Source organism: Falco naumanni, chromosome 4, assembly GCF_017639655.2.
Source record: "Falco naumanni isolate bFalNau1 chromosome 4, bFalNau1.pat, whole genome shotgun sequence".
Taxonomy (NCBI): domain Eukaryota; kingdom Metazoa; phylum Chordata; class Aves; order Falconiformes; family Falconidae; genus Falco; species Falco naumanni.
The window spans coordinates 69,180,786-69,195,984 of record NC_054057.1 but is presented as its reverse complement, the minus strand read 5'-3'; the positions used below and the strand labels follow the sequence as shown (position 1 = coordinate 69,195,984).

Sequence of the window (15,199 nt, the reverse complement as noted above, 5' to 3'; positions counted from 1 at the left end):
CTCCTTTTCTGGTGCTGTGACTTTCCCTTTCGCTGAACTTTGTTAGGCTGCTATTTTATACAAGTCATGAACATACTAGAACTGTGCATGGAAAGGGACTTGCCAATAAGGTCTGCTTCTGTTTGCTAATGTGCAGGGAAATAATTTTCCATTTCAGCTAGGGGCATGGTAACCATGGTTACATAGCCTAAGATTTACTGGGGGCAGAGAACTTTCCTGAAGTAAATGTAATAAGTACCAAATGCAAATGTAATTACTGCAGCACTCTAGAACACTCAGAGGACTTGCTCGCTTTTCTAGGGCATTTCCACAGGTATCCTCAGAGTAGCTAATTGTGTACATTTTGTCCTGATGTAGTTCAGTTACGGCTGTAATAGAACCAGTAACAGAGAAACTATTTTATGTAATTGTTTTCTTGGACATATTTTTTTCAAGACATTAACATTAAAGCTGAATTCTAATGGCAAAAGCTATTTTGGTGACCTCAGGGCTGTAAAAGCAACTGCTTTTCAAATTACCCTTCTTCTAATGCACAGAATAGTGATGCTTTCATAAATCAGGATGGCTGCAAGTTGTTTCCTTTTGAATAGCATTAGGTAAATCTTTGAACAACAGTTAATTTTATGACATTGCCTCTAATAGACTAATTCTGCCCTGTTTTCCAAATAAACAAAAATCTGAGCTATGAGCAGAAGAGCAAGTTCACAGAGGGGAAGAACATACTGTTAATGTCCAGCATCTTGACTGTTGTACTTCTTCATAGATAAATCAAGCAAATGAGAGGAGCAAACGGATTTGCTAAGTGATTCTGTTTTTCCAGTGACCTCTGTTCATGGCTTGAATTGCAGTACAGCTGCTCAAAGAAGCTGGCAAAACCTGGTGTTCCTGCTGTCTGTTTCACAGTTCAGTTTTCTTTTCATCCCTCTAGATTATGTTGTGAAGGTTCAGCAGTTACCAAAAGCCATTTTCTTCTTCTAGGAAGGCTCTTTCTAGGCTATGTATATTGGACCTATGGTGTACGAAGCATAGATGGGTTTTTAGTAACTAATATCCCTTCTGTAAATTTGTTTTCATTGCAAAGGCTGACAGCTAAAGCAGTTAATCCTTAGTTATACAATAATTGTCACCTGGTTTTATTATTCACAGGACCTGGTGGCACGCTGTAACACCTCTGTCTTATGTTTTTATTTCTTTTCTAATTTGCCAGCTTGGAACTTCTAACACTTCCTTTTGTTCTCTTCTTTCACTTCACATGTGTCATTAGGGTTGTTGTTTTCCGTTTCAAATTTTGGCTTTGCCTCTCTTTGATCAAAATTTTTGACCCTGTTCTTGACTTCTGGGACCCAGTGGGAGTCTTCAGGTCTTTAAATCAATATATGCTTTAATATTCAATCAGTTACCAAGACCTCTTGTTTTTGAAAGGTACATTCTTCATTCCATGTTCATAGTTGATAAGTATAAAATGACGTCAAAGGTCACATGAAGAGGCCGTAGCAATAAAGTTACAGCATTGTGATGTCGTGGCTCATGGTGGCCCTGTATAAGTAGGAAGACAGGGGGAACTGGGTAACACAAACCCTAAAGAACGTATATAATGTAGTGCAATAAATTATATTTTGTTTTACAGGACTCTAAACCACCAGTTATCTCATTGCAAAAGTTGATTGTAAGAGAGGTAGCTAATGAGGAAAAGGCAATGTTCTTAATTAGTGCTTCCTTAAAAGGACCAGAAATGTATGAAATTCACACAAGCTCAAAAGAGGAGAGGAATTCCTGGATGGCACACATCCGTAGAGCTGTAGAAAGGTAAATTATGAATGAAAGCAGAAAGGCTTGATTTCTTGTTTGTCTGTCTTCTCTTTGCAGGACTCATAGGTGTAAACTTAAAGAAAAATCCATTTGACTCTCTTTAAATTTTCATTGTAAGACCAAAGCTTGCAAATCTGTTTGTGTTCTTTGGGAAGCCACTTATAAAGATGCAATAAAAACCAGCCAAAGACTTTATTCTGCTTTTTTTAAAAAACAAACGAAAAATTTAGTTGACTGATGTACAGTGCAACAGGGCTTTGGTTAAGGGAGGAATTTTGACACACAAAGGTAAACCACATCCTAGGCAAAAGCTTCAGGTTGAATCCTGAGATGCAAATTCAAATGTATATCTGTCTCCCCCTTTGAACAGCTGTCCTGATGAAGAAGGAGGAACATTTAATGAACCTGAAACAGAGAGGAGGCTGGCTGAAGCAAGAGCTGCTAAGTTAAAAGAATTTCAAGGTAATGACTTAGTTACATATTTCACAAACTGCTTCTCAGAATCATTTGTGATTTATGACTGTCTTATTCTTTTATCCCATGATATGATCAAGTTTCTCCTTCACAAGTCTTTCAGGGTAGTGCTATATAGAAATAGTAAGTTAAATATGTCTAATAAGCTTTGTATGCTCCATGAGTTTTCCCCTTAACTATTAATTATATCTTTGCATTTGATGCTCTAATCATAAAATGAATAATAATCTTCTAAACTGAACATTGTACGCTGACAGTGATTAGGAAGGCAGAACTGAGTTTGTTTCTTCCTTCAGAGCGTTTGAACATGAAAGATGACCTGATTATACAAAGTCTAACTGAGAAGCAACAGATTTATCTAGAAATGTATGAAATGAATGGGTTTGAAGACCATTCCCAAGGATCGCGATCTAGGCTACTTCTTCGGGGGGATATCTCAGAAAATCTGCAAGGAGAGGCGATTTTGAAGTCTGCAGTGACAGAAGGTAAATGCAATGTGGGAATGCGTATGCATTCACTCAGATGCAAGGGTGTGGATAAGCGTACAGGATCTCTAAGTACAGGTCCTGAAAATCATCCTGTAATAATGTAATACTTTTATGTAACACTGTTCAGACTCTCTTATTCACAGAACTGGTCTGCAAGATACGTAGAGTGCACCTGTATTTATAAGTAGAGAACCTCCAAAGCTTGAATTTTTTTAATTTCAGGGATCAACCAGTGGAGTCTTAGGATGTCTCTATTTGGATGGGTAACTGAGTGCTCTAATAATACGCCAATCCTGAAATATTATATTTTATGAGGTTCATATATTAAAATAGCCTGTCTAAAGATAGTATACTTAGACAGGAAATAACCACAAACATAATTTTTATTTTGGAGACAAAAAAAGAAAACCCAAACACTCAAGGCTTGATAATCTAACCTGCAGTCAAGGAAGAGGTCATCTTTATATGCACAATACGAAGAGTATGTCATAAAGAGCTAGTCACAAAGGAAAATTCATCTGTCTTGCAGGAAATCTCTCAAACTGCTTGATCTTTTAATGTAATTGATGGTTGAATGTTTCTTTTTTACCTTGTTAGCATGATGCACTTGCCTCACTGCATAAGACATGACTGTTTATGTGGCATGTTCTCCTCTTTCCTAGCTGAAAACCTCCAGAACTTTATCTTCACTCACCTAGGCAGTGGATCCTGTCAGCCTGAAGATGGCTCTGGGTCAGGACTCCCCAGGAGAGCAGAGACCTTTGGAGGATACGACAGTAGTCCCTCAATTTCAAATAAAAGTAAGAAACAGACCATTCAGCATTCTTCTGAGCTTCTTAGCTCTTTACTGTGTTTCTCTGTACAGATAATGAAATAAGAACAATTAATTAAGTGAGGCTCTGATATAAGGAAGCTTCACCAGGCTCTGAAAGGAGGATAAGAGCAAATTTCTAGCATGAGGTATTAGCATGTTGTATCTTTTGCTTCTGATACCAACACTAGGGAGCAGAGTAGGCCTCTCTGTTAGACTGTTTTAAATAACACAATTCCACACAGAATTCTAATTTTGTTAAAAATAAGCTTGACCTGAAAAGCTAGGGAATTTGATTTCAGCTGCCTGCTTTTATTATTGAATCGTAAAAACTTTTTTTCTACTTTCTTTTCTATCTGCACAGTCACTAAAGAGTTGCCAAATCCTTAGATAATATAAATTGCTTTTTTAGCACACATGATTTATCAGCTCATTACTTGAGTGGAAACACTAGATACTATTTATCTCCATTTTTGCTTCATGCATTTACTGAAAAATAAAATTATCTTTATTTCAGTGATTGTTAATCTGTAGAATACTTTCTGTTGTCTCTGAAAGGCTATATATGTATGTCATACCATAAGTGCTTTATACAGTATATTTATATTCCATCTCCCCCTACCTCCTTCCACGCTTCCAGTGGTGCTGCTTTGAATAGAATTTTTCTGCTAACAACTATTCCATGTTATGAGCTTGCATTTCTGGTAGCCACAGACGATCACTTTCATGTGTGCATTGTGGTTGCTTTGCTTAAAATAGTATAACGTAATCTGAACTCGCTGTCACTCTATCTTAACCCACTCTCCTTCAGGTTTTATACTTTTTTGAGCAGTCCTACCTCATCACTGTCATCTGCTCTTCCATTTTGAATCATCATGGAGAAGCCATGCAGTTGCATATTGGCTCTAACTTCAAAGCCACAATTTTTTTCTGCTTTCTCTGTTGTGTAGTGAGTTTTCACAGGCCCTGTGCTGTTGTGAGCTACTCATCCTCCACTCTTCCCTCAGGTGGTGGTTTTAGGAAGAACAGTGGTGGTGACCAGAGACAGTGGGACTGGCGAGGCCCTGCACTAGGTTCAGATGTGCAGCTCCCTGACCTCCCTTCTGATGCAGAAGAAGGATCGCAAACCGTAAGTTGGGCTTACGCATGATTTAAATGCATTTCCTCATGTTCCTCTTGATAAGAGTGGTGCAGGACACATCTTGCGAAGTTAAAAGTGGTAATAGCTGGTAGGGCTAGGCTGTAACAGAGTTGTGTCTGTCAAATTACTAGGCTCCATTAAGGATGTTTTGTGGGGCGAGTGGATAGCTTAACACTTGAGAGGCATGCTAATTGGGTTTCAGATTTGTTCATTTGATGCTGTACCATTAACGCTAGCTTTAATCACCATGCACCTGTTTCAGCCTGGCCTTTAAGTATTTTTGATGTGTGTCCTTCAGAGTACGGGAGCAATCTCTGCTCCGTCAGTAAATCTGTTCCCTCCTGAGACGAACCCTTCCAACTTGTTCTGGCAGCGCTACCAATGCCCGACAAGTGTCTCAAGCACAGATATTGGTTTTGTCTTTTTTACAGAGTGATGTAACAAGGCTGGATGACAGCAGTGGTTTTCAGCTGACCATAGAGTCTCAGGTACGTTACTTCTGCTGTTACAAAATTGAATGGCAAAGAGCCATATTATAGCATGCAAAAACAAAACAAACAAAAAAAAAACCAAAACAAAACCACCACCAAAAAACTTAGTATCTTTAATATCTATGGAACCACAGGCACATTAACATCCTTTACCTCATGACTAAATGCATTATTAACTCCCTGTCCATGACAGGGGCGTTTGAACTAGGTGATTTTTAAGGTCCCTTCCAACCCAAACCATTCTATGATTCTGTGATTATGAATACAGAGATAAAATGCCCATTAGAGAACAAAGTCGGGCTCTGGGTATGTAGACAAGCATTTCAAAGAGCTGGCTTCGCAGCTCACTGACAAAACTTGCCTCTTGAGTTTCCCGTGAGTGCTATACCTGCGTAGTGATTCAGTGCTGGAGCATGGGAGGAAGTTATCATTAAGTAGCTCACGTGAAGAAAACTGATGATGAAGATTGCACGCTGTAATCCCAGTGATATTTGCTGGGCACTGATTCACATCTGCGCAAGGACTAATACACTGAAATTCACTGTGCCTGCATATTGCTCTGTTGGCTGTTCCTGTGTTAGAGTACTCTTATAACCATGCACCCATTGTGTGTGGGTTTGTACACATACCATTTACATTCACTGCTTAAAAATAATAAAAAAGTCATGCATCAAAGCAGAGCTCTCTTCAAGTGTCTAATGTCTGTCTTTCTCCCCCCTGCCTCCCCTCCTCTTCAGCTTGTCCAAAGGATACAAACGCTGTTACAGTTGCTCTTCAGTCTTCAGGTAAACCACTATTTATTATCCAAGAGGTTTGTTAGGTATTAATTGTAATCAAATTTGTGCAGGTGTTGAGAGGAGCTACCTTGAAAACATCCCCTAAAGCTAGAGTGAGCTGCAGATTTAAGACCTGAGACTCAAGGAAACAAAACATTTTGTCTGGTATTTTGAAGGAAGTGTTAGATCTGTTGTCTTAAGTAATTTTTTCTTTTTTCCTACTTGCTTAAATGCTGTTCTTTTGCTACTTTGAGCTCCATCTGCTCTCTGTGCACGTTTCGTCTTTAAATTGTTGATATACACATGTGTATGTATTAGTTGTTTTTACTATAATCTTGTAGTCAGCAATATTTTGACTGATTGGATTCAGAGTAAGAATTCTAGGTGCAAGTAATTAATTTTGATACACATAAGTGTAACTTAACTTGCTTAGCCATCTTCAGTATCGTGTTAGTCACAATGGGCTGTACAAGCTGGAAGTTTGATCTGCTCATGAAGACAAAAGTCTCTGTGATCTAACCTGGTAGATGGCATTGTCTTTTGTTTAGCTGTGCATGGTTTTTGAACCCATATGCCTTATGCCGAACTTATTTCCCCTCCAGGCAGTGATATCTCAGCAGGATAGCTACATTGAGCTGCAGCGTGCCACCATGGTAGACCGGGAGAAGCAGTATCGACTGCAGTCTACACGAGGCAATCTGCTGCTAGAGCAGGAGAAACAGCGGAACTTTGAAAAACAGAGAGAAGAACTGATGAATGTACAGAAACTTCAGAACCAGCTGAAGCTGGAGCAGCAACGCCTGGAACGGGAAAGAAGTCGGCAGCAGAGGGAATTTGAAAGCACAGAAGCTTGGCTGCAGGAGCGTGAAGAGGAGACTCGGCAACTGAGAGAGAAGTTGAATCAGGAGAGGGAAGAACTCGAGAGGCAGCGAGAGGCCTATCAGCATGACCTGGAGAGACTGCGGGAAGCTCAGAGAGCGGTCGAGAAAGAGAAGGAGCGTCTAGATCAGCTAAGGAAGCTGAAGAAGCAGAACACAGTGTCAGGCACATTCTCCCCAGAAATGGGACAGGTGAGGAATTAATTTTCTTGGAGTTTTACTTCTGTTACCCTGCTTGCTTCTGAACAATGGTTGTCCTTTTTCCGGCACTACTACATGTTTTCTTTTCACTGGGCTCCTTGAACCATCATCTGAAATAGCTGGTGATGGCTACTGTCAGAGAGATCGGAGTTTGGCAGTTCCCCAGTGTCTGTGAAATTCCACCCAGACATTTTGTAAAGAGAGTACTTTTTTAAAAAACATAGAAACAGAGAATAGGGGGGGGGTTAATGTGGCTGACTGAGGATTATTTTTTTTTAAATACAGGAACTGCCCTATTGCAAGCAATTGATTGCAGATGTGCTACATTGACAGCATTTTGTACAGTTGACTTCTAAAAACATTTCTTGTGTTTGAAAATAGGAATTTTGGGGTCTGATTAAATTGGTTCATTTGTTACTGTCTGAAAGTTCTGCTTTCTGTCCGTCCTGTCATCACCTAGTATTGTCTGCTCTTGCACTCCTTTGCCAGGTGCAGTATTAAGCAGTCTGGAGCTGCTGAGGTTCTTTTCAGTGTTCAAGGTCTTACAATCTTGCTTTTTCTTCTGTTTTCCAGCATGCTTTAGGCTTAGTTTAACCTGTCATATTTTTCACTAGAAAGTGCGTTGTGCTCTCAGGGCTGAGGGTGGTCTCTCCTTGTATCTGAGAGGGTGAAGATACCTGTTTGACCTAGAATGATTTTTTTTCCTCACATAGAACCAGATGCTAAGTCATTCTGTCAGCTTCAATGGAGAAGGGTTGGAACCATCTCTCCCCATCTTGAAATCCTCTGTGAGAGTGAGCGTCTCCGGGATGGATTACCTGGAACGGCCAGACTTGGTTCGCAGGGACAGTACCACCCTGGAGAATCGTCCAGTTCTTGCATTGAAGAATGAAGTGCCAATACATCTTCTGAGTGCAACTAATCAGATACAGAAACCAGCTGCAGTCCAGCAACAGATTCCTACTAAACTGGCCACTTTTGTAAAAGGAAGCAAAGAGAAAGGTGGGAAGAACAAAGCATCTCATAGGACAGACAGTTCAGGTAAGTGTATTTAAATGCATTTCTAATCTCTACGAGCATCACAGGGAGAAAGAATGCTGCCATTTAAACCTCTGGCTACCCCTGTGGAACCCAGAAATTAATACGCTACAAATTGTTAGTGTGATTACTGCAGTCAGTAGACTCTTAAAATCTTGAAGTTAGGAGTTCCATGTTTATACTCTATAAATTGGAAATATAGCCCAAAGGGATAATGTTGACAATGGAGTTCTGTAATCCAACAGGACAGAATGGTGATGAGAGGTTGTAAATCTGGATGTAAAATCCTCTTGCCTAACTGTAGTGTTAAAGGAAAACGGTGCAGCGGGAAGCTTGTTCTGCGTGAGTGAAATGTTTTGAGGCTGGCTTACCCTTTTCTCACTATTGTCCGGAGTTGTAACAACATTGAAGGCGATGCCTTTCTTAGCACCAGTCAGTCATTAAATGCAGATTTCCAGGCCAGAATTGAGGTGTAGTCCATGTTGTAGAGTTCAAAAGGGCTAATTTTGTCACAAATAGAGGCAAGTAAAAATACAGTCATGCTGTCATGATGTAATTTCTGCTGCTAACTGCTAGGTACTAAAGTAGTGATCTTTGCCAATGACAGATGCAGTAAAAACCATTTTTTCTCGACCGCTTAAAATAGCCTTACTGCCATCTTAGGAGAATGACTGATTTTAAGTTACAAAATTATCTTTTTAGCTTTGTGTAGGATTCAGACTTGGCAGGCTTACCCATCACTTGAGCCTATGCTACGACAGCAGCCTCAGGGCCAAACCTGGCTCAGGAAGGGAGGGGGAAAGTCTTTCGCTTATTGTAGAAATGTCTGTCTCTGTCGTGCCTAAAGTTTAGTACATTTGCAAACTTGCTTATGTTTTTGCACATAAATGAAGCCTCATAGGATCTTACCCTGAATACCAGATGCTGTTAAATGGGAAAATAAAGCTCTAATACCACATCTCCCCAAGTTTATTTTTAATAGCTCTTACATAATGATCTCTGTAGTGGAAATTTACTTAATGGTGTTTTTCTGTAATTTATGTGAAAGATATAAAACACAAATATATTGGTCTCTATTCTCTCGTGAGCATTAGTGGCATGCATGCTTGTTACGCCTGTCTGCAGATCTTGCAGTAAAATAGAACAAGACTTTCTGCACCAGAGGCAAAATACTGTGTATTGAATTTGGGTTTTGTGATGTGTAAGGAATGTGTACTGAGAGGAGTTCTTTGGATCCAGAGTAACTGTTTAATGAATTGCTTTTATTGTTGAAATTAAGAAACTGAGAGGCTGTAACACCAGAATTAATGTACTGTGCTGCTGAGCAGCTGTGAAATGGAGAGCACAGACAGAAGTTCATCACAGTCCTGTGTGTTAAAAGTAGCACAAATAGCCATTGCTATTTGAATGCTAGGGACAAAGATATTTTTTTCCCCTCTTCTGTGCTTTGTAATATTAGGTTTTAAATCTGTGATTGTCAGGGGCTGCTAGTAACTGAATTAGAAGTCCTCAAGGAGAGGAGAGAGAAAGTATTAATGGTCTAAACAGATGAAGAGAATATTTAAATAACTTGCAAGAGAAGCACCAGCTCTGTGTGGTATAGCAGCTTCCTTGGATATGTAAAATTTTCAGTACAGTGGGCCCCAGCATGAAATAGTGAAATTGGTGAATTACTGCTAGCCTCAAATACTGATTGGTAAAATATTTTCTTTAGCATCTGTTGATCAGAAGCAGCTACTTCCCCCGAGGCTTGTTGGACGAGAGGAGGGTGTTCTGAGAGGCAGGCGATCAGCAAGTCCAGTTCTCCCAAGCAGCCAGACCACTGCATTCCAGCCAGGTATGTCTTGCCCAACTTGCATGCTCATGGAAATGCATGTCTCTGTGCAGTGTCATGAATATGTCTTCTTCCATTTTTTTCTATAGAATTGTATGGCCCTACAGATGCTCAGCCAGAAGCACTTTCATCTGCCTCAGCGAACCTGTTCAAACCCAGTAACGTTAACGTTCAGACCCTGGTGACCCCTCAGCCGAGTCTGTTAAATGTGCAAGATGATACCAGCAAAGAAGATGTAATTTTCTTCTAATTCTTTCCATTTAAAGATTCATCTTCTGACTTACTGTTTCAAGAACTCAGGCCCCAGTGTGCAACGTGACACAGAGCTGACATGGATGTCTTTTCATCCCTGCCCTGTTACTACTAGCAAGGACCAGACCAGGATTACCATTCTACTTTGTTGGCTTTTCTGCCAGCAGCTCAGAATGAGGACACAGTAGTAACAATTTGCTTTAAAATTCTCCAGACGTGGAAATGTATTGACACATGGCATGGGTATATAAATTCAGAGCATATCAAAATGCTGCCGTTTATTGTAATGTGCTCTTTTTGGAGAATGTACACTCTTCGTGGGCACCATCTTGTACATTGTTACATTGGTTGAACTGCCCAGATTTTTATGTAAAAATTTTAGTAGTAGGCCCAAAAATGGCTGCAAATTTTTAAAACCATTTTCACAGGTAAACGGTCAGTAATGGGTAATGCTAATAGTGTGTTGATAACTAGTTGACTAGTAAGCCAGTCTCCTTACAGCCAGGCATGACAGATGTTGTGATACCGGCTCAGAGAAGCCAGACTAATCTGTCTGTTTCTTTAGTGAATTCAGTGGAGGACATGCTCAGTGGCGAGGTACAGTGGAAGAGAGAAGGTAAGCTTCTTTACAGAGTCTTCAAGGGTCAGGAGCTCCACCTGCTTGTGGGTGAGAAGGGCTGGACATGTGAGAATATACAGCAGTAATGAAGAGCTGGACTAAATGCACCTTTCATTGGCCATTAGCTTGCAGGGATACCTGTCTCCTTGGAGACACTGGGTTGCTCTTCATGTTAGTGACAGCAGTATGGGTTCCCAAGCAAAACTCGTGAGCTGGTTCAGAATGGGCTTAGAGACTTAGATTTTATTCTTTGCTGAAGACATGTATAAGAAACATTTGAATACAGTAATTTATTGTCTTGTTTAATCCTAAGTTTTCTGCATCTTTTGTTTGTTAACTTGTTGGGACTTTACTCCAAGTACTAGGAAGATATCAAAGCTGCTGTTACTGCAGAGACTTCTCTGCAGCACTGTGTTAGGAATGAAGGGAATCAGAACTATTTGGTTTTAAAATTGGAAAAAAAAGAAAAAAAAAAAAGAAATACTAAAAAAAAAAAAAATACTCCTGGCTAAAACCTGTGCTGGTTTAGCTGCTTACAGCTAAACCAGCTTTGATACCTCTTGTTAAATGGGTCAGTTCTTAATCATGGAATGGTGATGACATTAAGTGTTCTGAGCAAAAGGCATTATTTCTCTTTGTAGTTATTTGCACAGTCATTTTGTTGTGTTGTATTACTTCACTCTGTATCTCAGTTCTTTATTACACACATCGCCTAAGGATGTGTATTCCAATATATGTTGAATGTGACCAGTCAGATATATTGTGCACAGGAGAGATTTTTTTAGAGGATTTTATTACAGAATTAAAGGAATCAGTATCTCAGAGCTTAAAAACCTGGGTTAATACTTTCCAGAACACGATTGAGAATATATTTTTTCTGTATCTTTAACTCTGGTTTAAAGTGATTTTTAGCACCAGTGGATGGAATGCCTAGTCAGTTCTCCATCCAGTCATGTGGGAATGGCATCGAATGGCAATGTGTCAGTCTCCTTAAATCACTGATGCTGTCTCAGCAGTTAGGCCTTATGTGACATTAGTAAAATTCTTTAAGGCCTTAATTCACTTTGCTTGAAAGTATTTTTAAATATTTCTGTAGTGCAGGAAACATTATAAATTTTCAGCAAAAAATACAGCAGTTATTTTCAAGTGGTGATAATGTGGGTTATTGTCTTCAGAGAAGAAATAGAGAAATCTAAATTTAGTAGTCAGTGTGAGGGGAAAGATAAGCTAGAAAATACTGAATTGGTCTTAGGGAGCAAGCACTCCTTGCTGTAACACTTGTTGGATTTAAGGGTTTTTTTCTTCACTGAGTGATGCTGGTATAAACCTGAAGCAATGGCACTGAATTCAAGGAGGGGGAACTCCAAACCATCTGGCTTCTTAGCACACTGGCGATACTCCCCCACCTCTGAGCAAATTATTGCTCTGAAATTAGACACGATTAACTGTCATACCAAAGGACTGATTGGTAAATCATCAGCACTGCAGAATTTACACAGATTATCAGCGGCTAGATTTGCAGAAAACAGTGTAGGGAACATAATGATTTTTGCATTGTTATGATACGATGTTGATGATGGTTAGAACATGGTTCTACCCTGGATTCATTTTTTGCATTCCTTAAAAGCTAGGTTGGAAAGGAGGGGAATTCTTCTTAAAATGAATGTAACTTCTGATTAAGCCAGCTTGTGAGATCCAGAAGCTCTGTAGGACTGATTTTTGAGCTGGCTGATGGGGAGACTCCAGTCATCTCTGACACCCATGCAATTTCTACTGTAAACATTCTGTGCATTCTGCTGTTTCACTGTACGTTCTCTCCTTTGTGCTGTGGTTGGGGCCACTCCTAGTGTAAACTATGATCCTGTTGCCTTAAATTACCAGGTTTTTAGAAGGAAAGCTAAGTTGCATCAGTGGAATTAAACCACCTCAACCAAAGAGAAATGTCTCTGTTTGGGTATTGGAAAAAAAATTTTTGGAAACATTTATTTAGCTTAATTTTGTGTCTGTCCTAAAGTAGGGGACAGAGTGTTCTATGGACTGAAGAGGTTGGTTTGGCTGCTGTAGTCGTCTTCTTCTTCTGTGCAATGAATGAACTTAGATACAAAACAGTGACATCTAGAAAATAAAGTCTGCAGCAAGGCCTCATTTCTTTTAATGTTTTAATTAAAACATAATTGTTTTAATACTTAGTCAGCAGTGCTTCAAATAAGTTACGGCTGTTAGCAGATGGATCCAGGACTGTTAGAGGCTAGGCTGTTGGTTCAACACCCCAAGAGCTCCTTGAAATATGGGTTTTCAATCTGTAACTGGGAAATTACCTTGAAAGTCATTATTTGTCCTCAGTACACATGTCTAGCTGCAGCTAGCTTTATGAAGACTGTTTTCACCTGGAACAGGGACTGCATCTTCTTTCACTTGGGTCAAAATCATTGAAGTGCCATACTAGGTATTCATGTGGCATCCTGTTCAGTACCATACCCAGCTTGGAGAAGGTTGTAGAATTAGCGAATTCTGTGATATGTTATTGCTAGTGCAGCATTTACCACACCAGAGTATGGTAAAATTATTTGTAGAAGACTGAGGGGAAGATGAATAACGGGTCATCGCTTCTGCAAAACTGAGTCTGTGAAGCTGTTATCAGATTACTCCAGCTGAGTGAGCTAGTTTTGGACTCTACTCAAATCTCGTTCCTAGAAAAATAACTCTTCTAGGTGAAGTCGTTTGCAAAATACTGCTGTGTCCTGGGCTAAGTAACCTGCTGTTGATTCAGAGTCATATCCTTTCCATTTGACTTTTTGATTACTTCAGATAAAGATTCCTTTTAAGTGATACCTGAGGATTAGACAGTTCAAAATTCTGTGCCTCCCAGGTGCCTTTTGGCTTCTTTCTGAGCTGGGGTGTGGAAGAAAGCACGAGCTTTGAACTGCCACCTTCTTTGCTTTGTGTCACAGCCTTAAAATTATTGTCATGTTTGTCCTTCAGTATTGTGATGTTGCAATGTAGAGGCTGTCTCTGTGGTTCTGATTTTCCATTTTAACTGGTGTAAAGGATGCTTCCTCTTTCCCTTCCCATCTGGAATATGGCCATTTTGTATTTCAGACTGAGGATCCCTCCATGTTCACTAGTACTGAGCACATCTGCCCTGTGTGCACTGTAAATGCTTTCCTAGTTTCTAACTGTGCTATCTGTGGATTGTAGTTGTGGCATGTCCCACAAATTGAGATTGCTAATCATTTCCCAGTGTGAGGCAGAAGAATTGGTATTTCTAGAGACGCTTGCTCATCAAGGTAATATCATTTGTGCAAAGGTAGGAGTAATTCTAAATTATTTGCGGACAGTTTTGTCTTTCTGAGTAATAGTCAGATGATCCTGTGTACATGGAACTTGGTGTTTGTCATTTGCATTTACAATGGAAGTTGAAACTTAAACTGGGAAAGGGTTAAAAATACATACTTCGTTTCACTTCTACTTTGAACTTTTCAGAACAGGAGCTCAGGCTCCCCGGTGCTGCTCAGTGGAGACCCTGTGTGTTTTACCCCTGTGCAAGGGAATTTGGAGCGTTTTGTTGTCTTCCCCAGCAGTTCTCGCATTTACAAGAAAATAATCTTGACGCCAGGGTACATGTGTGCTATCCTTGCCTGGCGTTCTTGCTGAATAGGTAAAAGACAAGCCTTCTCCCCTGCTCTCTCTTTTGAGGCCAGACCCAATGACTTTGTAACCACTGGCGGCTCTTTATCATTTACCGTCAGTGTGTGCTTCATCAAATACCATTTGTGTGAGCTCTGGTTCATAACATTTGTGCCATGTTTATAAATCAGTTTTTTATATTTTTGTACTGAAATAAATTGGAGCACTTTAGAAATGTTTATTTCAAATTCCATTTCTGTGTGTGTATCTGGAAGGAAATCTCTCATGGAGGTAGATCCCAGCATAACTGCGTGCATCTCACTTGGAGCTGTGAACTCTCTTGATGCTCTTTAGTCTTAGGTCTGGTTTCTAGGCCCACCTTGCACTGTAAAGGTTTAATAAATAATCATGGTCCATGGTTAAATTGACCATTTTGTTGGGGAAGAGTTTGGTTTTGTTTTTTGTTAGGGTGTAAACACTGTAAATAATTCCTTTACTGTTCATACTGCAGTAGCAACATCTTTGTAGTCTTTATTTTATTTGTAAAGTTGATGGTTAAATGTTAATATTATGTTGAACTGTGCACTCTTGATTAATTGTAAACTTGATCTTAGCACACCAAATGATGATTTTTACAATGATTGCAATGTTTCTCCACTGAAGGATTTTCAGAGCTGCAATAGGACTGAAACCAACTTCTAGCAATAAAAAAAGAACATTTAAAAACTGACTGCCTTTATATCTTTTTTTTTTTAAATAA

General features: G+C 39.6%; 1 protein-coding gene across 6 annotated transcripts in view; it reads left to right on the top strand.

Moving 5' to 3' along the window:
• Positions 1 to 15,169, top strand: part of ARHGEF18 (Rho/Rac guanine nucleotide exchange factor 18) — a 52,047-nt gene extending 36,878 nt beyond the window's left edge. For all 6 annotated transcript variants that reach the window (XM_040590821.1, XM_040590819.1, XM_040590820.1 and 3 more), the window contains 11 exons: positions 1,628 to 1,806; positions 2,180 to 2,271; positions 2,580 to 2,768; positions 3,434 to 3,571; positions 4,590 to 4,711; positions 5,155 to 5,211; positions 5,952 to 5,999; positions 6,593 to 7,060; positions 7,783 to 8,110; positions 9,822 to 9,944; positions 10,031 to 15,169. In XM_040590821.1, the coding sequence (XP_040446755.1) occupies positions 1,628 to 1,806; positions 2,180 to 2,271; positions 2,580 to 2,768; positions 3,434 to 3,571; positions 4,590 to 4,711; positions 5,155 to 5,211; positions 5,952 to 5,999; positions 6,593 to 7,060; positions 7,783 to 8,110; positions 9,822 to 9,944; positions 10,031 to 10,191 (1,905 nt within the window). In that variant the 3' untranslated portion in view covers positions 10,192 to 15,169. The remainder of the gene's footprint in view (positions 1 to 1,627; positions 1,807 to 2,179; positions 2,272 to 2,579; positions 2,769 to 3,433; positions 3,572 to 4,589; positions 4,712 to 5,154; positions 5,212 to 5,951; positions 6,000 to 6,592; positions 7,061 to 7,782; positions 8,111 to 9,821; positions 9,945 to 10,030) is intronic.
• Positions 15,170 to 15,199: the final 30 nt, after the last annotated feature.